The sequence below is a fragment of the Cryptomeria japonica genome, chromosome 10, assembly GCF_030272615.1.
Source record: "Cryptomeria japonica chromosome 10, Sugi_1.0, whole genome shotgun sequence".
Classification (NCBI taxonomy): domain Eukaryota; kingdom Viridiplantae; phylum Streptophyta; class Pinopsida; order Cupressales; family Cupressaceae; genus Cryptomeria; species Cryptomeria japonica.
The window spans coordinates 465090622-465116989 of record NC_081414.1 but is presented as its reverse complement, the minus strand read 5'-3'; the positions used below and the strand labels follow the sequence as shown (position 1 = coordinate 465116989).

The following is a 26368-nucleotide window of genomic DNA, read 5'->3' as shown; positions in this document are numbered from 1 at the left end:
CACCAATAAATTCAGACACCTTAAAACCAACTTCAATCTCTAAAAAACTGAATTTGATATAAATGAACACCAGGCTAGAAATGCAGACCAACAACATAAAACCCCCACAAAACACTTTTATCTCGCTCCAAACCAAAGAAACGAGACTTGGACTCGGCTCGGACTCGGCAAGGCCGACTCGGACTTGGACTCGGGACTCGGCGTCAGACTCGGCTCCAGACTCGGCTGGACTCGAGAAAGTGAAAAACTCAAGAAATTTAGAGATTTTTAAAGATTTAAAACTTGTTTCAGACACCCTTTATTGAATACACCTTAAAGACACAAAAACATCATTAAACTCGGCTCATTTGTTTACATACACAAGTATACATCAATCACATAAGCATAAACGCAAATTGTAGCTGAAGAAAATAAGAAACATAGATATATAAATATTGTCAAATGTATACAATATTACAAAACTCATGGAATAAAAAATCCATGTCATCATATGATCATCATCAAATGTTTCATACAAATACCAAAGGTAAATAGTAAATACAACTACAAGTGTACAAGCCTATGGTTGAGAGGGCCGTGCACCCCCTCGCCCTGGTCCCCTGCGAAGGCATTTAAAGTAGGTCCTGGATGATTCAACAGCCATAGTTGCTCCCCGTGGCACCATGCCATGCTCAGCAACATCAGGAATGGCTGTGTCATGCTCACCAACATCAGGAACAGCTGTGTCACTCTGAGTCTCAGTAATTTCCTGTCTCTGCTTGTGCTCTCTGCTCCTCCTCTGCCATGGCTACAGCCTCAGCCTCTATATCTACCTGGTCGATCCAATCAATGTCATCATCACTAAATACAACTGTAGGAGTCCCAGGAGTTGTCTGATTCTCATTGGCCCACTCTGCTTCAAGATCAACCTCATCTAGAATGATAGGAGACATGTCAACTGTTGCATTCTTTCTCATTCTCAGGTGGAGGTTGTAGTGAACAAAGACGAGATCATTCATCTTCTCCACAGATAATCTATTGCGCCTCTTGGAGTGTATGTGCTCAAACATACTCCAATTGCGCTCACAACCTGATGCGCTGCATGGTTGGCTCAAGATACGAATGGCCAACTTCTGAACATTTGGTGTCTCTGGGCCAAAAAAGTTTCACCAATGATCTAAGTTTGAAATGAGAAAAATAAATAAAATTAGTCTCACTCATGAACTCATTTAACAAGTTACAATATAGTATTGAATAAAACTAAAATTAAGCCTAACAATTTATTTTTACCTGGCATCATAGTTGTCCTACCGTCTTTGGCGACAGGACGAGAGAAGGTCTCCCCTTGTGCATCTGAGAACATCTGTAGCTCTCGAAAAAGGTCTATCTGAGAAGTACCAGCAGGTCCCATCTTCTCCATGATTGCATATAGCCCATTAAGGACCTCCGCATCAGCCTTGAAAGAAGGGATAAAACGGAATGCCAGATTCAGATAATAGGCTGCCGCATGGATGGGCTTATGTAGCTGATGATGCCATCTCCTATCAATGATCTCCCAAATGGGACCATACTTGCTCTCATTTGCTCCATAGACGAATCTGATGGCCTCCTTCGCCCTATCCATGCCCTCATATATATAGCGCATTGCGGGCTTATCTCCATCCGCAACTCGCAACAAAACCACCAAGGGCTTAACAAACTGCAAAATTGAAAATATTGTGTAATTTAGAAAAATGAGCAAATAAGAGAATACATATAATAAGTTATAAAACATGAAGCTAAATTGTAGAATTTATGAAAAAATTACCTTCACTATCTCATCACAAGGGACCCAAAAGCCTTGCTCATAAAAAATGCAGTCTGCCATCTCTATCCCTGCAGGGGTGGTAGCATAGGATGAGGAAGACCACTCCTCACCAACAATCATACGTCTCAAGGCAGGCTTAGACCTAAGCATGGACTGCAATGTGAGGAAGTTTGTGGCAAATCTTGTGATTCCTGGACGATGCAACTCCTTCTGCTCTGTGTATTGTCTCATAAGAGCCAACACCCATGAATGATTATATACAAATTTGCAGACATTTCTTGCCCTTTCTACACATCTCTTGACCCATGGGATTTTTCCAATATCCTCCAACATGAGGTCAATGCAATGAGCAGCACATGGAGTCCAAACTATAGATGGGTGCCTCTCCATCAATAGTCTACCTGCAGCAACATAATTTGTTGCATTGTAAATTGTAATTAATGGAGGTACAAACTACAAGATAGTAATTGATTTGCAAACAAAATTAGTTTGTAATCAAAAGTTTACCCGCAGCAACATAATTTGCTGCATTGTCGGTCACCACCTGTACCACGTTCTCCTCACCCACATCTTCAATCACCTCCTCTATCTGCTCACATAGGTAGGTGGCATTCTTGCAATGGGCGGAGGCATCAATGGACTTGATGAAAACGGTGCCCCTTGAAATAAAAAAATAAAGCTAGGTCAATGATCATTCAATAAACCATTAGATAAAAAATAAAAAATTAAAGACTATATGAAACTAAAATTGATCAATCACCTGCGAAAGAAACAAGAAAATTAAGGAGAGTTCTATTTCTCCTATCCGTCCAACCATCAGTCATGATGGTGCAACCTTTAGTGCTCCATATGTGGCGTTGTTCATCTAAATCCTTTTTCACATCATCCACCATTTGAGACAAAATGGGTCCCCTCAAATCACCCTCACTAGGGGCTTTGAACCCCGCCCCGCATATGGTAATGGCATCAACCATTTGTTGCCAATAAGGAGACTTGTCGCAAAGAAACTCAATGAGATAAGTTAAGTATAAAAATTCAATGAGATAAGTTAAGTATAAAAATTAAAACAATCAAAGTTATCAAACATAAAAGTTAGTAAAACATTCACTTGGCTAGAAAGAATGGAATATAGCTGTAGCTCCAAAACCTGCCAATTGCCATTTTAGCAGCATCATGGACCTCCTTGTTCCAACCCATGCCCTCAAGTGACGGTTGGGACCCAGGAATAGTGCGAGGCACAAAGAAGGAATCCAACCTAGATTTACGAATCCTAGGTCCAATGGTAACATTTCCACTACAACTACTAGTGGTAGGAGCATGAGAAGTGGCGGTGGCACTGCCACTTATAGAAGCAGAAGCAGAAATGGAAGCACCAGCAGTAGCAAACTGAGTGGGACGACATGGAGGTAAGGAAGAAGGGCCTCCAACACTACCTAACTGTGTCCCTCTTCCTAAAACTGTCTCTCTCCCAATGACCGCTCGATCCTCCTTTTGTTTCTTTTTTCTTTCAATCTCCTCAACCATTACATAACAATCACGTATGGCCTCAGAGACTGCTTTTAGGCATGGTTCGGCATCATGTCCACGCACACCAGCAATATGGTATTTCAGCCTATATATACCTCCATGGAATATTGTTTTGCAAAACATACATTTTGTTTGCCCCTTTCCTTGCCCTGGAAAATCCTCATGATATTTCCAAGCAGGGTCCTTTCTCATGGGGGTTCTAGAAGCTGAAGTAGACATTTTAGGATAGTTTTGTGAAAGTTGAAGTTGAGGCAAATAATAAAGTGAAGTTTGCTGCAATAAAACATTACAAATACAAAATAAAATTAATACATACATTCAAAAAAACTAAAGTAGGGTTTGTAAATTTTTTTTTTAAAAAATTGTAGGGTTTGTCAAACCCTACAATTTTAAAAAAATAAAATTTACAAACCCTACATACAACCCTACATAGTATAACTACATACTACATGCTACATACAAATTACAAACATACAAAAGATCTTGCATACAAGAAAATGTAAAACTTTCAAAATAAATGAATAGAAAATGGAATTTTTGCATATAAGAAACAAAATAATGTTAAAAAAAACAATCTTACCTCTTACAACAAGCTTGAAATGAGCTGCAAACTCTTCCTATCCAACTCTTGATGCACCAAATCGAAACACAATGCAGCTCCAATGTGACAAATTGAAGAAAACTTGAGCTTCCTCGTTGCTGGTTTTTCTTCTATGCACCCTTGTTTTTCTTCACAACTCACTTTACTCTTCCTTTTTTTGCAAGTGAATGAAATGAAAGTCACTTTTAGGGCTAGAAGACATTTAACATTAAAAAACGGATTTAAAAAAACTTTCCAAACTATTTTTTTTTTGACTTTTTAGTTGTGCCAACGCCGGCCGAGTCCAGGGCTCGGGACTCGCCGAGTTTGGCGATTTTGGGCCAAAATCGCCAACTCGGCGAGTCTGGCGAGTTTACTCTCCAGACTCAGCCGAGTCCGAGTTCGAGCCCCGGGGACTCGTTTGGCCTGACTCGGACTCGGACTCGCCGAGTTTGGGCGATTTCGGGCGAGTCTCGTTTCTCTGCTCCAAACACACCCAAAAAGACTCAAGACATACAACGACTAAGGCAAAACTGAGAAAATGACACTAACAATTCATAATCAGCATAACACGCAATCCAAACACCTCCCAACATAGGGCGTCTACAACAGAAATTCGATTTGCAATATTAAATCCAATACTCTAAGATAATCAACGAAAACTTTTAGGATGAATCACCCTAGTCATAGGAATTGAACAAGCAAACACCCAGAATGAGCTGACACACACACAAGGAGCTACGAATGAAAACACGCTTCAGCTACACTAGAAAACAACAACTTGGAAACACACTAACAACACTCCCAAAATCAGAAATCCATAAAAACTTCATCTTCATTGAGCCCAATCTGCTCCTTTGAATGAGAAACAGTCACAGATTTAGTTAGGCTCTATCTCTCAAACATGAAACTGAAAGCACTAGGAGGTATGCATCCCTCGAAGCAAGAGTCTGACAGTATTTCAATAGCGCTTCGTTATCATAGCAAGAATGGATACCAAAATGAGAGCCCAAGGCTTGTATTTATAACTTTTTGCCATCTAAATTCAAATTCAAATGCTCTCCAAATGCGCCCAAACCAAATGCCATTTCATTTCACCCTCATTAGGCGTTGCATTTCATTTCATTTCCTTGCACAAGTTCGCCCAACTCACATTCACCCTTAATCGCCCTTTTTGATAAATATAAGTTTCATAAAATAAAGTGTAAAGTGGGCACCCAACAATGATTTGCAAATAATAATGTAACTAAGGCAACTTACTTAGAAAATCGCCCAATTTGCCTTGAGTTATAATTTAATCATTAACACAATGTCAACCCCTTGAAGTCATGTTCAAATTTCGCCTAGGCCATGGAGAAAAATAAAGTATTAAAAAAATACTTCCTCTTCCAAATACTGAATACTGCCAAAATGAACTGAGGCTAAGGTACTAAACTGCATTGCAGAAAGTAGTCATTGAGCTGAGTTGCCGAACCCCTGCTAAAAATAGCACTGCCAACATTGACTATAAATAGCATACTGCTAAAAATAATAAGTGTTTCCAAGGTGATTTTTACCACATTCTGAGCAGTTGCCAAACTTACTAAAAATAGTAAGTCCTAAAAAGGTCTTTAGATTGATTTGCATGTTATACCATTGCAGAGCTCTCAGAAAACCTAGAAAAGCCCAAAGAATTTAGTTGCTTCCGCCTCCACTTACTAAAAATAGTAAGTCAGTTGAACTCCATTGCTTGTTGTGCATGTACCCTCATTGCAAAGCTTTCTGAAAACCCAGAAGGAATCCATAACCCAAACTGACAAACTCCAACAAGCAAGCCTTCGAAAATGCTGAAACATCCTCCCAGAGGTAGGAAACCCCAATTTCTTCTTCCGACTATCCTACGGGTCTTCGAAATAGGCTAACGGCCAGCTAAGCTGATTACTACTTAGAATGGGACATTACAAAGGTGGATTACCTTACATTCCAAAGTTAGAGCATGCGGGTTTGACATGAAGGCCATCAAGTAACCATAAATAAGCATGGCCTTGGATTCCACTTGATGGTAATCTTGCAAAAAGCATTAATCGCACCCCTGTAGCTCCATGAATGAAAGTAGACAAGTCGCAGGGGTTGGAAGTGTCACAAGTTGTAGAAGTTGGACATTAGGTCCTACTACAAGGGGAGAGGAGTCGGGAACTTGGGGGTTTCAAGATTTTGGGGTCATGAAGAAAAAGGCTTGGAACTTGGGGGTTCCGGGATTCTTGGGTCATGAAGGAAAAGGCTTGGATCTTGGGGGATTTTGGGGTCATTAAGGAAAAGGCTTGGAACCTAGGGGTTTCGAGATTTCAGGGTCATGAAGGAAAAGGCTTGGAACTTGGGGTTTCCGGGATTCTGGGGTCATGAAGGAAACGGCTTGGAACCTGGGGTTCTGAGATTCTGGGATCATGAAGAAAAAGGCTTGGAACTTGGGGGTTTTGGGATTCCGGGGTCATGAAGGAAAAGGCTTGGAACCTTGGGGTTCTGGGATTCCGGGGTCATGAAGGAAAAGGCTAGGAACTTGGCACCCGACAAGACAACCCTTAACACTTCTTGACCATTGGCTTTATCCCTGATAAATTGGGGCAGCGCTGATCCATGGAACATATCTCTAATCTGTTCTCATTGATGAACCAAGGATTTCATAAAATGACAACATTTATCTCTAAGAGGATCAATTTATTTGAAGGATATTTGGGCAGCTTGTATGGGGAGCCTTCAAATCCAAAAATTCTAAATTAAGAGAATATGGGGAACTGAATAAACCATGCTCTGTATTGTTTGACCAATGTGATCGCTTGCTTTGACAACCTCTGCCGCAATCCTTATTGCATTATCCTGACGATGCGCATAGTGAATGCATCATTTACCCTTTCTTATTGTCCTACTGAGTAAGTTGCATTGTTTGTTTCCCTCTGGCCAATGATATGAAAATGGAGCTAGGGATAGCATTCTTGCACCTTAATTTGTCGTTCTCCATTTTCCACCTCATCTAAACAGATTAGCCCTTGTATCTGAATTGCTGAGCAAAAATAAAGACTACATAGGACGACATGGTGAATACCTTCCTTTCAACCAAGTTTACAAGCTGCTCATGGATGTTGTCACTTATAATTTGGGCCTAATCTATCATAACTTTGCTTCTAAAGACCTCCTTTGTGTAGTAGAACATCCACTCCTCAAACATGTTTGATTGTGGCAACACCATGACCCTACTAAGGAGAGTGACCATGTTCCCAAATTCTTCATTAAATTCACTCCTGTAGATCTTCTTTGGTATTCTGGTATGATGAGGCTTGCTATCCTTATACCAATTGTCATTCATTTTACTCTTACATTTGGTCGGATCCTGATTGAAAAGTCCTTGTGCCTCCTCCATGTGTACAGTTGTCATATCCTTATAAATTGGAATGCCAAATGTCTCCACAATAGCTTGAGACATGAAATCAGCAATGGTCATCTCATTAACGAAGACTATCCTTGAGAAGGGTATGCAGTGTTTGCTGCATTCCACAATCAGCTCGTAGTTCTAAACGGCTTGAGGAAAACCAGCAGTCTGTGTGACGCCACTTTGGACCATCATCTGCGCTTTCCACGTTGGGTTGGGACTGTACATCCTTTCTTTGAACTGTTGAATATCTATATATCCAAAATCAGTATCTCCTACATTCTCACACTTGCTTTGGATCTCCGATTCCCGTAGCACCCCCTGGTACTTGTATTTCAGCTTGCTTAATTTGTGATGATCTTGTGCTTTGGGCGCCTTAGGTGTACTTGCTTTGGGTGCCTTGGATGTGCCTGCTACCTCAAAAGGCATCTACCTTGCACACATAGACGTGAATTACGATTGATTTTCTTGGGACTAAGCATGGGGTTAGCCGTCAAAATAGGTAAACATATATATATATATATATATATTGCATAGGTTATGTTTTGCATGTAGTGCATAACAAACTTGAACATCCAAGCATTAAGTTCAAACAGACAAGGACCATTGGTGTCAAATTCGAGGCCAGGATCACATCTTGGATTAAGGTGAATTCAATTTTTATCACAATGGGAACTTTGGGGAGAAATTCGGGGGTAGGAAACTTTTCAAGATTAAGCCCTATTTCTGATTTTTATGCAACCATCGAATTTTAGAGATGACAAGATGACTCCCTCTTGGATTGATTTTGTTTCTGTTACTGAATTTTCATATTGATTGCAATTTAGTGGAAAATTCAAGTGCCAGGTAAAAGATTACAATTACATAAAGAAAATTCCAAATCTTTCAATTGTTTTCAATTTATTATATTTCATTTTTATACAATGGGAAATATTAAGAGAAAGTAATCTACTGAATAAATGTTTCTCTCACACAAGACTGTGAGAGTGATCTTTATTTTCCTATGCAAAGGAGAAAATACAAAAATTAAATAGTACAAATGCATAGGAAAAGATGAGAAGGGAACCGGCCATTGCCTGGGGGTATATGGCTGGCATAAGTCTATTTCTGCTGGTGTAGGTCTGCATCCCCGGTGTCTTTTAGCCTCCAATTGTCTCCTGGTCCTGAAAAAGTGAAAAGAAGCATGTGTTAGATCCAAGGGATCCAAGCAATGACTGATTATCTGCTAACCATGCCTATGCATTTATACTATTCAATTATGATCCTTTTTGATAGAAAAATAAGCATCAAAGAAAACAGAAAGGAAAGATCATTCTCATTGCGTTGGAGAATCAATGTTTTTTCTAATTATGTTTGTTTAATGTGCAGAAACAGGTTAAATTAAAAACTGCAGATTTCAGGTTTCATGTATGAGTGGGATTAAATGAGGCTCCCACAAGGGTTGAGCCTAGCTCATAGAAACTATATGACTGTTCAGAGAAGAGTGTTTTGATATGCTTGGTCCCAATGGTGCTGGGAAGACTACCTCCATTATTTTGATGATTGGACTTTCCGCTACTACTTCATAAATAGTGGATTCTCAGATACATACAGGCTTGAGGGCTAGGCTTAAAAGGAAACGTGCATATTTTGAGGTTTCTATTCTGAAAGAGCATATGCCAGATTATATTTTCAAAATTCTTTGCCACACCTCTCTTCTGTATTTTTTTTTACTACAGAGCACAAGGCTGCAGTTGCTCGATTCTGCAAACAATGTGGAGATGTGTAGGCTTATAGAGTGGGTTATATTTTCAGATCCCTATATGATATCCCCAATTAGTCGTTGGATTTCTCCTTACCTTGATGAAGATATTAAGGCTGTACGGGAAGATAATCAGTTGAAGCTAGAAATTACTGAATTGAAATCAAGGTTTTGTGAAAGAACACGAGCACTTATTCATGGAGACTTACATACTGGATCAATTATGGTAACAACTGACTCAACTCAGTTATAGATCCAGAATTTGCCTTCTATGGACCTATCGGTTTTGACATAAGTGCCTTTCTTGGGAACTTAATTCTAGCATATTTTTCACAAGATGGACATAGCAGATATGCAAATGAGCGTGAAGACTATAAACAGCGGATTCTCAGATGCATACAAGAAACATGGAATCTTTTTGAAGCAAAGTTTATTGCATTATGGAATAACAACACAGAACACTGTGGAGATGCTTATCTAGAAGCTATATACAATACCCCGAACTCAAATTGATTGTGCAGCAGAAAATACATGAAAGACTTATTCCATGACAGCCCTGGATGCTACGGTGCAAATGGACATGCAGTTTTGTATGATCTTTCTTATGCAGAAAACCCATCAACGCAGTTTCTTGCACGAAAACTTTAAAAAGTCAAGCAAAGTTCATGAATCTATTATACATTGCCGAGATTTTAAGACAGAAAATGGCAAAAAATTGCAGAGATTTCTTCAAAAAGTGCAGCTCGAAAATACCTTTTTCCGATTTCGCAATTGAAAGAATGCCACGGTTTATAAAGCAACCCCTGCAAATTCGAAATTGGAAAAACCGGTTGAAGCCGTGGACAACTGCCAAAGGAGGAGAATTAGCTCGCAGTTTGCATTCCCATCTCCCTGTTCAAACCCTAGCACGACGGCGTAAACTCTTCCACAACGATGAAAATGCAAGAATAAATGATAAAGATTAGGTTTTACTAGCCACCTATATTCCCTTATCTCGCCTTTTCCCATTTTTTGTGGGATTTTATTTTATTTTTAACAATGCAACTAATGCATAGTGGTTGAGTCCCTAGACTCCCACTTATGAGATGTCATGCCTAGCTGTGGGGAGGCTTTAAAACCCTTAAGTCTTTCAAAAGACTTATTAAAAATCAAAGATGTGATTAATTTTAATAATTAATTATTATATTAATGTTGACTAAAATAAACTTCTAGCAACATTAACATAATAACTAATTATTAAAATTAATTAGTTTTACATATAAAAAGAAATTTCCTATCATCATATCCTTACGAGGAAATTATTATTTTTGCATCTTTGGAGCCCTTTTTGAATTCAATACTTTTCACCCATAGACACATTGAAAATTGTAAAATGAATATTCTAATTGGATAAATTATTAATCCAATTAGTATTTATTATAATTGTGTCTAAAAAATTTATTCCCAATATGCATATGGAAGAAAAATATTGAACTCAAAGAGGATGGAGTTATCTCATGAGTTTGGGGTCGGATTTGGGCTTAAGGTGCAGTTATACATGAGTTTATGCCAGTTCTCCAGTAGTTGAAGCTTGATTTTGACTGTCACATGGGTCAACCTTCAGTTGACCAAGAGTTTGGGCCAGATTTCACACATTTATGCAAAATTTGAAGCCTTTTTTGGTGGTTTTCCTTCTCTGCTCGGATTTTAAGATCTTTTGAGATGGAAATCACTCCAGTTCACTTTCAGTTGACTTAGAGTCATCTTATCCTTGCCTTTGGAAGGCCTTTTTGTATAAAGGGAAAAAAGGTTTCATTTCAGGGGGGGGTTCTGGATTATTATTCTCAAGCCTGGCAGAGAATTCTTCTTGTAACTCACATTTACAGTTTCTTGACGGAAAATTCAATAAAATATCAGTTTATACCTTATATTTCTGAGCTTATTATTTGATGTGTGATTGAGAGTCATTTTTATATTGTGTTATTGATTGAATAACCTATTGGAATTTCTGTCTCCTGCATGAATCACAGGTTATGCATTTGGATTTATCAGTTAATTGTTTGAGAAAAGTCATTTTTCCTTTCAATTTTCTGAGTTACGATCCTTTGCATAAATCATTTTTGTGATATAAATCAGAGGTGCTTTTGAGTAAAATAGGTGATTTTAGAAAGTTTTTCTATCATTTTTCAGATCAATTTGGTGTATCACTCTTCTTAAGTTATTAGTTTTCTTTCCATCTTTATTTTACCTTCTCCCTTTTCCAAAAGTTTTATTAGAATAGTTGATCCATCATTATTAGGAACCAGCCTATCCGGAGGTCCAATCATCCCAGTAGTTTACCCACAAACTTATGATTGTTCCCATGTTATCCCAAAGTGCTGAGTTTTAAGGACTTAGTTTTTGGGTGCACTTTTGGGCCTTAACAGTTTCTTAGATTGGTTTTGACTTGGGTAATGCATTTGAATGAGGTTTTGGAGGGAATGCATGATGACGTCCCTATTCTAGGGTTATGATAAAACAACTATAGGTAGCATCACAATAAGAAACCCTTATAATCTCAGACCAACTCCATGATTAACAATGAAGGGAATGAACTTGGTGATGGTGTTATTGACGTTGGAATGATGAAAACATGCTATCCTCGTATCTTTGCACAACGTTTTCCTTTTCTTCCTTGCACAACCCACCTTTCTCCTAGCACGATTTATCTCTCATCTTGTACGATGTCTCCCTTTCTTTTTATTCTTTTTTCAGAGATGGCTCTCTTTTCTTCCACTTGTGCGATGTTTTTCCTTCTTTGCACAATGGGATGTCTTTTCTTCTTGGCTCAGCGATATACTTCCTTTCCCCTAGCGCAATATTCTTTTGTGCTTTGCACGATGTTTCTCCTCCCTTGTGTGATTTGTTTTCTTGTGCGAATTGCTTCCCTTTTGCCTAACAATTTTTTTTCTACATGCGTTACTTTCTTCTTTCTCTGTGATATGCTTCAAACCCCCCTTATACCCATCAGGCCCTCTCTTTTGCCAATGATAAATTGCAGTTTTTTTCAAAAGAGGTATCGTTTGAATCTGAAGTTCGGTGCTTGGGTTCATATTATTAGCTTTTTGGAGTTTTTGTTCATATTATTCATTGATAATCTACGAGTGAATTAAATATTCCTTCTGGATTCGATTGTGTTAGTTTTTTGTATCACATTTCATATCACACTCTGTGATTCAGTTTTACTCTGCTAGCATTACTTAATCTTGATGATGGATCACAGAGTGTGATCCAAAACATTGATGCAAAAACTAACACACAATCGAATCCAGAAGCAATCTTCAATCGATTCATGGATTGTGGAAAATTAATATAATTAATATATGAGTCATCTTCTGCTTCTAGTAGGAATTCAATGTTAAGATTGGTGCTTTGTTTAAAAGAAAAATTAAGCTCTCCATTTTCATCATATTGTTTGCTTTTTTTTTCTGATGTCAAGAGCATAGAAGTTTTGGTCTCCTGCATGTTCATTAATCCCCTTGCAATGGTAGCTTACAAAAGTCACTCTAAGAGGGATGTCAATTCATCTGGGTCAGGGATATCTAATTTATTTTGAGTGCATGGGGACAAGGGAGACTGAATATTAATCAAGTAAAATCAATAAGATTCTTTTATTCACATATACCAATTAGTATTTAAATTTACCAAAAATCCTAACATGAATTCTTCTGTTTAGTGGGCATTTGGAAAACTCTTTCTTGCTTGAGTTTAAGAAATTGGAATAATCCCTAGAAAATTTGAAATTAACTGCTTGTTGCTTGTTATTTGGATTTACAAGAGCAAATATGGATGGACATTTATTTTGAAAAGAAAAAATTGAAAATCACAGAATATTTTATCTACAACCACCATATATCATAAGGAAAATTGGTACCGAAGAAAGAAGACATTCATTTAGCAACTTATCCAAACAAAAATAACCATATGAAACCTTTATATGAAATAAATTCGTATATCAACATGAACACTTACTCATTACAGTCCTTCAAATTGATCCTTAATATGAGTTTCCCAGAAAATTAATTGTGAAACATTTGGGCTTGTAAACATTGTTTGGAATATTGAACTAAGTGTAGATTGACTGTCACTATATAGAAATATAGAATAATCTTCTTGTTGTTGATTTTGTACCATTTGGATCTCAAATAAGACTTGTAATCTCAGTTAAAATGATTAATTATCTTAATGTGGAATAGAAAAAAAAAAGAGTATAGTTGATTTTATGCAGAAATTTTAGCAGTGAAATATTAAAAATTTAACTATTTTATATGATTTTGATAGTTTTAATGGATTGGTATGATAATGGTGCAAGTCCAAACATAAAGCCCATTATACTTGGGACTTTATGCTGTATAATTCTTATTTTGTCAGTCTTTTGTTGTCTTTTTTTAGTTTAATACTCTATGTTTCTAGGAAAGTGGTCTTTTAGTGGGTATACTAGTAGCAACTAAAAGTGCCGTTTCTATAATTTCAGTCCAGGACTGGCACTAGAGACAGCACGCATGGCACTGGATGAAGGTATTTCTGTGGTATGATTCAGTCGATCCTCTATCTGGTATGCTTTTTGCACATGAAAAGCAAGATGGACGATATTTAATAAATTAAATAGTAAAAAAAAACAATACTGATAGTGATTTTTATGTATTAGTCATTCCCCATTTTCATAGATTTAAATTTCCCGCTTTCAAAAAATTGAGTGATAATAATTATTAAATTATCACAAATAAATTGTAATATATAATGTTTACAACACATCACTTACCTCTGCGACCCAACAATCTAAAAATGTAAATGCCCTAATGCTTTACCTAAACTATTTTTTTTTTTTGGCATAGGCTAAGTAAAGATGAAAATAAAAATATAAGGGATAGGGCTAGAATTGTATTGTCCCCAGTTGGGAATCATAGGGCTAAATGCAATATGCCAAACATGTACAAGCTAAAATGACGAGTAAATACCAAATGTGATGTCAAACCCTACTAATATTAATGCTAATCAGCAAAATAACATCCTTATAAAACTCTAATCAAACTGAAGTCCTTCAATATGCTGCTAGAGCAATATTACTTAACTCACAGCGAATGATCAATACTGAAGTAGTGATATTTATCAAATCCTGACATCCATGTTAAGCAACAATATGATAAACAACTTGTACAGTCTGATACACACAGGAAGATGACTGATAATGATCAAATGTAATATTCAACTGCAAATACTGAATTAGAGATAACAAAAATAGAATATCACTGCCAATTGAAAAGCCCAATACAATAATTCTCTGTTACAAAATGTGGAGCATGTATGCGCTGCACAAATAATAATGTTAACCGATGAATATCAAATACTGTCATGACTGTGCCAAATATTTAAAGGGATTCTGATCATCACTACAAACCCTTATAGCTGGACTGCACCTTATATGGCAGTATAGACTGATGGCAAAATATTCACCCGAATCATATACTCCAGCTTGATTAATCCTTTGAAAACCTTGACACCCTTCTATAGCAGTGTGACAGAAATCAGATTATATGGTCACCCAGGATAAGGCACAAAACAGTAATCATATGCTGCCATATATATATATATATATATATACGTATATGTACATACATACATACATACATAAATGCATGCATGCATGCATACATGCATACATACATACATAATGTTTTTTGTATGGATGCATCTGGAATGTACCTAGCCCCCCCAAAAAATCTGCCATACTAGCGTATTGTAACCACATACACGTACCCAATCCGACAACTTAGCTTTAAAGTTAGTAAGTTTTGGTGCAATTGCGGGATATTGTATTACTTGTTTTCATTAACTTAGGCACCTAAACTAATTAGGGAGGAAACTTTAAATTTATAAACTAAGAAAAGTAATCTAAAATAAACTATTTGTGTCTGTTGTGTGGCTGTTATATAGAAGTAATGTGCAAAACCATAGCAAAAATATTTCGTAGAAATAAATTTGCAAACCAAAAGATAAAGCTTGTTCAGTTAATTGGGATTTAATTAGGAAAAAATTGGGTTTGGGTTAGGGCTAGAGTTAGGAAAAATATTGAAAACCGGAAACCCTAATTTTCTGGGACAAAAAATTGCTATAAAACTGATAAAAATAGGTTTAATTAAATTAAAATTGTGTAATTTTGAAAATATAAGACTGGCAAGGGGGGTAAGTGGTGATTAATTGGGATAATCAGCGATTTCTGCTAGTATATGCAAAACCATGGAAAATGTTGTATGAATTTACCCTAGTGTAGGGGGATGTTTCCTGATTCATCCTGCATAGATTGTCAATTCCCTTCCAATCTCTGATTTTGCAATTGTTTGTCTACTTTTGTGCAATAATTTTTTTAATTTAATATGAAAATTAGGCCAAATCCACAAAAATAATTATATTAAAAAAGGAAAAATCTTTTGAATAATCCACCAAAAATCTGTGAGCTTATGGCCATTAACCCCAGGTTTGACTGAAGCCTGGCTTGGCCAACTTTGTTGAGTAGCAAGTAATCACTATTTTTGGTGATTAATGCTACCATGGTCCATGATATCTGTGTTAAACCAATTTGCAGGATCAGTAGAATTGAATATCTTCTTGTAAGGCAGCTTGCTTGTCTTCTTGAGGAAAAGCTGCTAGGAAATTACTCCATCAAGACCAATACCACCTTACTTCCTGTAGTTACTCCAGATACAGATCTCCTGCTTGAAAATACTTTCCATGCATGGGAGGGGAAACGAGGAGAACAACATAGAACTTTAGAAGCACACAAGATATTACTGCTGCCAAGGTCTAAGCCATGTTTGAATCACTTTCTCCATCTCAAATATTTAGAGATTGTATTCAAAGGTTTCTAAATCCTGTTCAGATCAAGGGAGCCTCATTTTGTGAGATAAGAAGCACTACAATTCACATCCACCAATATAAGTGGGTCATTTGTTTCAAAAAATGGTTCAAGCTAATCTGATTAATTGTCTAATGACTAATCTATTTTATAGCCATAAATAATTTTCAAGTTGTGTCCATCAAATCAGTCCATCTGTGTTCTGAGTTTGTGTTCTTCTGTTTAAGATTTTATTTTTCATTTTTCATTATTATCTTTGCATTTGATGGAATCTGACTGTTTGAATTCTGTTTTGTGGAGTGCACACTAACAGTTGGAGATAACGATGACCACACCTAATGCATTGCAGGTTGGTTTTTGTATTTAGTGAAGAACTTTCTGTTTAGACTAGGGATTCATCTTATTTGTTTATACAGTGGACTTATTTTATTTTACAATTAACTTACGATCTCTGGATGTAGTGCAGGTGATAGCAAAACTTGTGCTTGAGTATCCCTCAGCTGTGATTGGGGTAATTTATAGTTCAACCTCCCTTTTATCTACTTTGAACTTGTAAGATGTAAAAAATATGGAATAACTAATTCGTATGTGTGCATAATTTATTGTTGTGGCAGTGCTCTGCTGAGTTATGGAAATAAATATGAACTTTTTAAGCAAAATGAGGAGATGCTCTAACTCTAATTAATATTTTTGAGAGTTTGCAAGTCTCTAAGACTCACATAGTCTCAAGCCAAGATGTCAATGGTGAGTGTCTGGGCCTCGATTTGGCTAATTTGCTAGTTATTGTATTTAGAAATACATCATGTGGGGGTCCATTAGCAGTGTGAATTCAAGTCATCTGATGTCTTTGTGTATTTACGAAGTATTTTTTCTTATATGCATGCCCTAAATGTACAACAACATATCCTGATAAAGAAAGGAATAAAGTAGAGATTCAGCAGGTGCGGTGGGATAATGGTTGGCAAGGTGAGAATGCAGAGTTCGCTGCCTAGTAGTTTAGTTGGCCTGTGGATAATCAGTTGTTTTGCAACAGCTGATTAGGAGACTTACGTACCAGCCATATTGTGTTTGGAGACATGTTAGCATATGCAGAGAACAATTCACACTTGGAAGCATGTGCAAGATTTCTATAAATAAAAATTCTTGAGAATAATTCAATGAGTTTCTGTAAGCTTTTCTTATTAAGAATCTGAACTCGCAAATACCAAAAACATTATTCAAATTAAAACCTTGATGGAAACTCCATGAACAAAACAAAAACTATTATAGATTTTCATGGCAGTGATTTCCACCTAAATATACACATAATAATGAGGGGAAAAAAGAAAAATACTTTACCCAAGTAGTTAAATTTGAAATTTCCCTTCCATCTTCAACCACTTTCTTCACCCAAGTTTCCCTATGTCCTCGAGGAGTAAATCAAGGCAATGAGCAGCACAAGGGCTCCAAAATAATGACGGATGCCTAGCCTGTAGAAGTTTACCGACTGCCACATATGCAGCTGCATTATCGGTCACAACTTGAACAACAATCTGCACTCCCACTTTGGTCACGACCTCATCCAACATGTTGCACAAGGTTTCTGCATTCTTCACTTGATCTGAGGCATCAATTGATTTTAAAAATACCACCTGTCCCCCTGAAGCAACTAGAAAGTTTATGAGTGTCCTATTCCTACTATCCCTCCACCCATCAGATAAAATGGTGCAGCCATTCCTTTCCGAATTCCTCCTTTGTTGTTCCACTAGCTGATGTGTGTTTTGGACCTCATTCTGCAATAATGGCCTACTCAACTCATAACGACTAGGGGACTTGAACCCCTTACCAGAAATGGTCAATCCACTGACCATTTGCTCCCAATATGGACTCTCAATAATACTATGTTGGTTGAAAATTTTGTATACTTGGGGAAATATACAAAATTGTGGTTTCAACCACAGTGTGTGAGTAAAACTCTCCTAATTAAGGGAAGCCTCCCCCTATCTATCTACAAATTAAAACTAAAATAGGATGGGACAACGGTCTTTCTTCTCTTTTCAAGAAAGCCAATATCCTTTTCTCTTCACAGAAAAGTGATAGCAATTTAACATAAAACAGCAGTAACAACTTTTTGGAATGAAATGAGAGAAAGGAAATGAAGTTTCCTGAAAGCTCGAAGACTTCTGTCACTTCCTTTGGGATGGGACAGCAATATCAAGCTCAAAGTCTTGATTATGTGAAGTCCTATCTACCATTTTCTATTCTAACGATATTAAGAACAAATTATAACATCACAAAGTCTGAAAGAACTTATTTCCTTTTACATGAAAGAGTAAGAACTAGTAAGAGCTCAAAGACTCACAACTATTTCTTACAAAATCTACTTCTATACTCTCTTAAGATCAAGTGCAAGCACAAAGTCTTACAACTTTTTCTCAATAGAACTTCTACTTTAACTAAATTAATCTCCAATACTTGTAGCACAAAGACTGCAAATTAAATTCGATTAAGCTCTTAAAGAAACACTTGCAAGAAAGATAATATGGAACACAAACTCAAGAATGTAGCACAAAGACTCAAAGCTTGAGCAATTTTCTTCTATTTCTTTCAATTCTTAAATTCATACATGAAAGTTCAAAGACTTCTTTGCTGCAAATTTGGCAGAGTTTTTGCTTGCTTTCTAAAAGATAAAGATTACAATAGACCCCCTCAAGTATTTATAGAAGAGGTGTCTTGAGAAAAAGGTGGGAGGATTCTAACTAACTTGAGAGATTCTCTCAACCACCAAGACTTATTCAATAACTAACTATGACTTATTCCAACTACAGTCCTAACTGAACACAACTTGTAGTTGCTTTACATGTAATTACAAAAGTGCGAGTAAAGACTTGACTTGCAATTTACAAAAATGTTTTTACATGTAACTTGTCAAAAGAAAAACTACAACTAAGAGATTACAATTTTGGAAAAATGCAACTAAGTGTTGAAAACAAAACACTTAAGTTGCAGCATGTGAAGACATGAATCCTTTGAATTTCGGGATGATCATTCGTAGCTCAGCAGGATTCGGTTTGTGGGTGTTCTTGGCAACAACCATGGTCTTCACGATGGTGTCATGGCATTAAAGAAGCATAGAGTCGTTCTTCTCCAAAGTGGATTGGATTTCGTGCAAAAAGATTTGATGTTTCATCAAAACCTGAATTGAGGCAGCTGAAAATTGCTCGCTCCTCCACTCATTATGAATCCTCATCTGTAGATCTGCGAGCACTTCTTCTTTTGGTATCAACTTTGCATTCTGACTCATTATATTGCAAGAAGCCTTCTCACAATGAGAAACAACACCTTGGAATGCTTCAACTCGCAATCTCATTGCATCATCAATCTCCTCAATGAGGGATTTGAGAACAAGGGCTTTGTTCTCTAGAAGTTCTTCAAATTCCAAATACATGACCCTGGAAGGAATAATGGCATGCTTTTGAAGAACACTCAATTGTTGTCGAGGTATTGTGCGCAAAATTGTCAAGCTACCTTCAACCCTTTCCAAATTCTGTTTGAAAGTCTTGGAGGTATGATTTAATTTTTCTTCAATGGTTTGCAACTTAACCATCATTTGGAAAATGTCTTTCGGCACTTGTGCACATAGATCATGGAGTTGATCCACCCAACAATCCAACGCTTGCACTTTCTGAGCATCTCTTTCAACTCCCCGAATTGATTCTTGTGAACTAGAAGAACTTGTAGGATTACTCCCTTCACCAGCAGGTTTTGTAATTTTATGAACAGCTGCAACAAGTTGCCTATTCTCCTCTTCTAGCTTGTCTTTCTTTGCTAGAAGTTCATCATACTGCTGTACTAATGAAGCTACGGATTGCTGGGCATCATGCTTGACCACTTCATGTGTTTGTTTACCCAATTCTATCCTTGTAACCCTATAATCAGCAGCTTGCATTTCTTCGTGCGGCTTATTTGCAAGGGGCTCAACAATTTCTGCCATTTTCATCTTGTTGTTGTCAACAGTTACTCTTGAGATCGTCTTGGCTTTTTTAGCAACCTTGGGCCCAGACTGCTTGAGTTGCTGATAATCAAAGACATCAAGAGAGATTTCCTGCTTCTTCTTCTTTGGGGTAAAAAAACTAAGCCATGGAGGTAAACGACTAGTTCTCCTCTAGTAGCTACCGAAGATGAAGGAGAAGCAGTTTCTGTTTGAACAACCGTGGTCACCCTGGGAGGAGTATCTGTTTGGATGGCAACCATGGTTTGCTCGGTAACCAAAGGGCATGAAGATTGTTTCATAAACTCTTCAAAGTTGGAAGTAGAGGTATCAATCTCTGACAAATCGATACATGTAGGAGTATCCGATTTCCAACAAACTCTTTTGTTGATGATCAAGAGGTGGCTCAACTGCTGAAATAGGAACGACATTTTGAGGAGACTCCTCCACTATTATGTCAGGAGGAGATAGAGGCAGCTCCATTAAAACTGAGGAGGGAATCTCATGAGGTGACTCCAAAGCCAGTGACTTAGGAGCATCGTCAGATTGTTGTCCTTCCTCCGGATTATTGGGATCAATCACATGAATGTGAATTTGGGACTTTTCTTTTCCACGAACTGTCGCCTCCTCAGGAGGAAGCACTATTGCCCGACTAACCCGTAATTTGATCCTAGTGCCTGAAGATGATGCACCTTCCTTGTTGTCAATTTGAATCTCAGACTTACGTCCAAGAGGCCCTGTAGAGTCATCTTCTTTTCCAACCTTGATCTTGATGAGTCTAACAGCATTACCTTTGAGCCAAGTGTTGGTGTTAGCTAAGATAGGCTGAAATCTTTCAAGAATGAAAGTGCATTCTTTATGTGACCATTGGATTAAAGGAAGTGCGGCTTCCTCAACCCTTCGTGAGACAAACTTTGGATCAAGCACATTCCCATCATCAATCATCCCTTGCGGAATGTCCACCAGGTTCATATCACTAACCTGCTCAACAGTAAGCCTGCAGTAGTCCATCTCGAGAACCTCCATTTCTGTACAGAGATCTACCCAGATATCCTCAATGCGATGCACATGTACGAAGGATTTTTTGATCTTTTCCTTCATACCTCGGTAGTCAAAATCAACCCTCGACTTAAATCTTTTGAGTTTAATCTCCTACATCTTAGTCTCCATAGCTTTGGCTTTGACGGATGTGACAAGAGAATACCGGCCAATCTTCAATGGGTTAGTTGTAGAAATTCCCATCCCAACCTTATGTTTGACAGATTGATGAGATTGCACAACCATGATCTGTCTTCCCAACTCCATAAGAATGATCTTATCGGTCGAGTATCTAGGAAGCATGTATGACTGCCCACTGTAGCATCCGACTCTTACATAAGTGAAAGTCGGGAATTGAAGGAACAAGCACCCATACTCATTCACTCTTTCCCATGCTTCATCTGACACCCTTCTGTTCTTTAGAGTCTTGTCAAACTGACACATGAAGTAATCAAAGAATGCATCTTGAACCATTCTGAAATGTAATCTGCTGGGTCTCAAAGGTAGTTGATCATAGTATTCCCACACAGGTATAAGCGAGCGATCACCCTTGGTAGAAAGACCAGGGAAATGTTTGAGTGATGCTGCCAAATACACTAAGTATGAATTCATGTAGAAAGTCATGGTAGTAGGGACTGTTGCAAGTTGCTCGCACAAAGCATCACTGAAAATATCTCCCCATGATATATGATGGGACTGCCTTATGAATATGATAAACTGATACATCCAAGGTTCAAAAACATTAGAGTGTTCAAGACCCATCATCCTGCTGAGGAGAGTAATGATGTCTCCAATTTCCCACTTAAAGTCACAACGGTACAACTTAGCTCGTCTCGTGAAGGCGGCTCGTGGCTCATGAATCCACCTGTTAATATGATGTTTGCAGTCCTTTTCCCTCTTGACATAGTACTCAGCTGCACTATCCTTTGAAATTTCCATATAAACAGGTGTTGGTGGTATTCTGAAGATTTTCTCAATAATATCCGCATCAAGGCGGATTATTGCTTCACCATCATCATTTCTAATGGTTCTCGTCTCCTTGTCGAAGTTGTGAGCACAAGCGAGAACAAATTCAAGTTCTAGGGAAGCCACTGGAAAAGAAGATGCATGATGAATGTGGCTGTCCAACAACCGCTACATATTACTATCCTGCGGATCCTCCGCCCTCTTAATGAATTCTGACATGTCAACATGCCCTATCTCCGTATCCTTGATATGATCCAAAGGAGAGGAAACCTGTGAAGGCGAAACTTCAATCTGGTACTTGTCATATTTATACTTCATCTTCTTTGGAATGGGAGATGATGGTAAATCTGACATCGAAAAACAACCTGGTATGTTGTGATGAAGACTTAAAAGTGTTAAAGCAACATCATAATCATCTGCAACTAACATTTTTCCTTCTTCAAATGGGAAGAACTCCAGCCCTTGCACTTCACAACTTTGTGAGAGAAAGATGGGAAATAAGTGGGAATGCTGGAAACTTGACTTTGACCAATTTCGGATCTTGGGGAAAGTTTTACAAGTATACAAGTGGGGAAGAACAAACATGCAATCGGATTTTTAAAACCCGAATACAAGTATACTTGTAAAACGGAAAATGGAGAAATGAGTGAAAAATGAGATTTGGACATGCGCGAAATGACGTGAATGGAATGCGTGGATATAGGCAATGAGTATGGATAAAAATGGAAATATTTTGGGGATGTCATTTTCAAGAAAATGGGAAGAACTTTCAACATGCAATCCGGTTCTAAAAACTTGATTTTGGAAGAATGGGTATTTTTCATCTTTGCAACTTGGAATTTCAACAAAAGATGGTTATAATCCAAGGTTGCACGGGTATGGGGGTACTTGGAGATGTCGGAGACTGGTACTGGTACGGGTACGGGGGTAATTGGAGATGTCGGAGACTGGTACTGGTACGGGTAGGACTATTTTTTCAAAATAGGAGACAGGGGTACTTGGAGATGCCAATTTTTTTTTAATATAATTTAATAATTTATAGAAAATCGGAAAATGTAATGACATTGAACTTTCGAAGCAAGAATTTCAATTAACATTCAACATTATTAACTTCGAAGTTTAGGTACATAAATGTGAAACGAGTCAAATCGAAATGTCTTACAATCATTGTATCAAAGTTTCAAACTGATTAGTGATTACATATTGAAAATTCAAAGTACTAAATAGCTTGATAAGTAGCAAGCTGATACAGTGATACGCAAACAAAAAGCTGAAAACAAAAATTAGAAAACTTATATCTATCATCTACTCTTCTATGCCATGATCACCCACATCATAATCAAGGTCCTCATCTATGAGGCTATCCAAATAGTCATCACTCTCAAGTTCAAGTTCCTCTGATGGTAGAATAACAGGGGGTAAATCAGCTAGTCCATCTGCTTCAACCACTTCATCCAAAATGGCTGCAGCTTCTCCATCAGGTGAAATTTGATCCCATTTTGCTGAAGGACCCTCATTGTATCCAGGGTCTACACGAGAGAGAAGACGAAGTGAGCTATGAATGTACACCAGGTTCTCTTCTTTCTTTGATCCTAATCGGTTCCTCTTTAGGGAATGAGTGAACCCATAAGTACTCCAATTTCTCTCACAAGATGAAGAGTTGGCTACTTGTGAGAGCAATTGTATTGCAAATGATTGCAATTCAAGGGCTTCACTTCCATGGTTCCACCACCACTCTATAGGGTCTTTCTTTGCTCTCATATCATATATAGCTTCCACGGAACCAAAATCATCTCACCCATGAGAAAACTTATTCCATTGAGTCCTCAAAACTGAAGCATCCTCACCTTGGCCATAAATTTTTTAACCGCTGCCCAAAATCCCTTCATTACCTCTCTATCGTGATTTGGAGCCCTCTTTTTGGTCACTTCTATGTCATACCATTTAGGATTAAGGGCATAGGCAGCACAATGAAGAGGTGTGTTAAGTTTGTTCCACCTTCCATGTAACTTTTCCTCTATCAAAGGATATAGAGAAATATCTTTTGCATCTGCTATCTTCTTGACTCTTTCACACATAGAATCTATTGCTTCATAAACCTCTCCCAAACATGCCATGTCTGAATCTGCAAATCTGATCACCTCACATATGGGCTTATTAAAGTCCACAACAAACTTAATATCAGCCCAAAAATGCTGATCAAGGACCATACCTCTCACCTCAACTGCAATATCTGATGTAGATTGCTTCCAAGCTGCCCATGCATCACTAACAATTGTGGAACACAAAGCTCCTTTGACTTCACAAAAGCGGTCAAGAAGAATGAAGTAAGATTCAAAACGTGTATCAACAGGTTTGAGAAGTTCCACCTTGGCAAATTTACGATAAATGGCTTGTGTGTGGTGATGGTTACATATGAACATTTATATTTTCCTGCCCTTCTCTCTGAGATCTGTAATCCATTGGAACTTGCCAATATCTTTGAGTGCATTATTCAACGAATGCACACAACATGGTGTCCAAAATATCTGCCTGTACTTTTTTTGCACCAACATGCCTGTTGCTTTACAAACATGGGCAACATCAGTAACAACTTGGACTACATGTGATGTCCCCACCTCCTCAATGCTGTCACATAATTGGTTATGAAGAAATTCTGCATTTTTTTCTTCCCCTGAACAATCTATTGCCTTCAAAAAATAAGGCCCTTTGCTACATGTTACTATGATATTAAGTAGTGGAGGATTCCTAGCATCCGTCCACCCATCCATCACAATACTACATCCTTTTGTAGCCCACACTTTTTTCAATGGTGCAGTTTGTTCCTCTAATCGACTTTTTTCTTTATCAACTAGAGTAGTGTGAAGTTTTGTATATCTAGGTGGTTTATAGCCTGCTAGTGCATTGTTGATCGCTTGGACCATCTCTCCATAGAAAGGTGAGTGAGCAACATTAAATGGTATTCCATTTGCATAGAAAAATCGTGCAATCGCCGCATCAACTGCTTTTTGACTTTGCACATCAAACAATCTTCCAATGGGGTTTGAGCTACCAATGTGATCTTTTGTGAGCATGTTCACTTGTTTCATCTCTAGAAGTTATATCTACCTCCGAGTCTCTATTAAAACTTCCAGCTACAGTAGTTGCCCCTGTTGTTGAAGCATGAGAGCTTCGCATAGAAACTTTACCATCAGCCCTTTCTTGTTCCCTCACAGCATCATATCGATCCGACTCATTTTGACAACCTTCAACACCGTTTCCTGGTTGGTGAAGGAAATGAGCTCTCACCCTAGTGTAGGTGCATTTCCAATGCAGTGGACAAAGTTTACAACAGATAGTGGCTGTTCCACCTGTTCCTTTTGGTCCCAGAACTCGGTCAACATACTTCCATAGTGGGTACAAGCCTTGCCTTCCTCCACCCGACATTCTACATGGAAAATAAAATAAAATAAATCAGATTTGACAGAAAATTTAATCACTGAATAAAATAAAAAAATATTAGAGATTTGAGTCAATTTAAATTTTGACATTTGTTAGATTTATTAACAATTTAACAGTATCTTAAATTTAAAATATTGTTAATAAATTTAAGATACAGTGATACTCATACTGTTAATAAACTGGAACATCACAATATTAACTGTTATTTTATTAAATTATTAACTGTCAGTTTACTGTTGTTAAATTAATTTTTTTAATAAACTGAACATTTAATTTATTAACAGTATGAAGTTCATACTGTTAATAAATTAAAATATCCAGTTTATGTTAATTAACTTAATTTTGTAAATTAAATTTACTGTTGTTAAATTTAAAATTACCGTTATTAAAATTTACAGTTAATTTACTGTTTACTGTTGATTTACTGTTAATTTATTGTTGTTAAAATTTTAATTTAGCAACAGTAAATTTAATTTACTAAATTAACATAAACTAGATATTTTAGTTTATTAACAGTATGAAGTTCATACTGTTAATAAATTAAAATATTGAGTCTATTAACCAAAACTGAAAAATAAAAAAACATTAACATAGGATTAAATATTTTATATTTATTATTAAGTATTAACCTGTTCTAAACTTCTATCAAATATTATAAAATTTTGCTTTGTTTCACACATTCCCATGGACCAGATATGAATCGAAAATCAAAAAATATTTTAAAAAATGAATCGAAAATATGAATAACATGAATCGAAAAAAATAAAATAAAAATCGAACATACCTTTCCCGTGGACCAGATGCCCTTGCGTGCGTTGCAATTTCCCTGCCCTCACCTGCTCGCCTACGTTGCGAATTTCTTCCCTGGGTCGCGCGAGTTTTTCGTGTATTTCCATCGCGTTTTTGCCTCGTGCGATTTTTTGTGTCGCGCCACGTTTTTCCTGTGTTTTTCTGTCACGTCTAGGTTTTTTGTGTTTGCCTGTGTCTCACGTCATCTATTTTCCGTTGACCGCGAATTTTTAGGTTTTTTTGGTTTTTGTTTTCG

The 26368-nt window shown here is 37.3% G+C and overlaps 1 protein-coding gene across 11 annotated transcripts in view; it reads left to right on the top strand.

The window, feature by feature from the left end:
* Window positions 1-26368, top strand: part of LOC131858732 (uncharacterized) — a 177484-nt gene that overhangs the window by 73605 nt on the left and 77511 nt on the right. For 7 of the 11 annotated variants that reach the window (XM_059212121.1, XM_059212122.1, XM_059212120.1 and 4 more), the window contains exons 2-4: window positions 13530-13584; window positions 16222-16257; window positions 16375-16419. In XM_059212121.1, coding sequence (XP_059068104.1) covers window positions 13530-13584; window positions 16222-16257; window positions 16375-16419 — 136 coding nt within the window. Of the gene's footprint in view, window positions 1-13529; window positions 13611-16221; window positions 16258-16374; window positions 16420-26368 lie in introns of those variants that run through there. The other 4 variants (XM_059212124.1, XM_059212116.1, XM_059212118.1 and 1 more) reach the window with 4 other exon arrangements.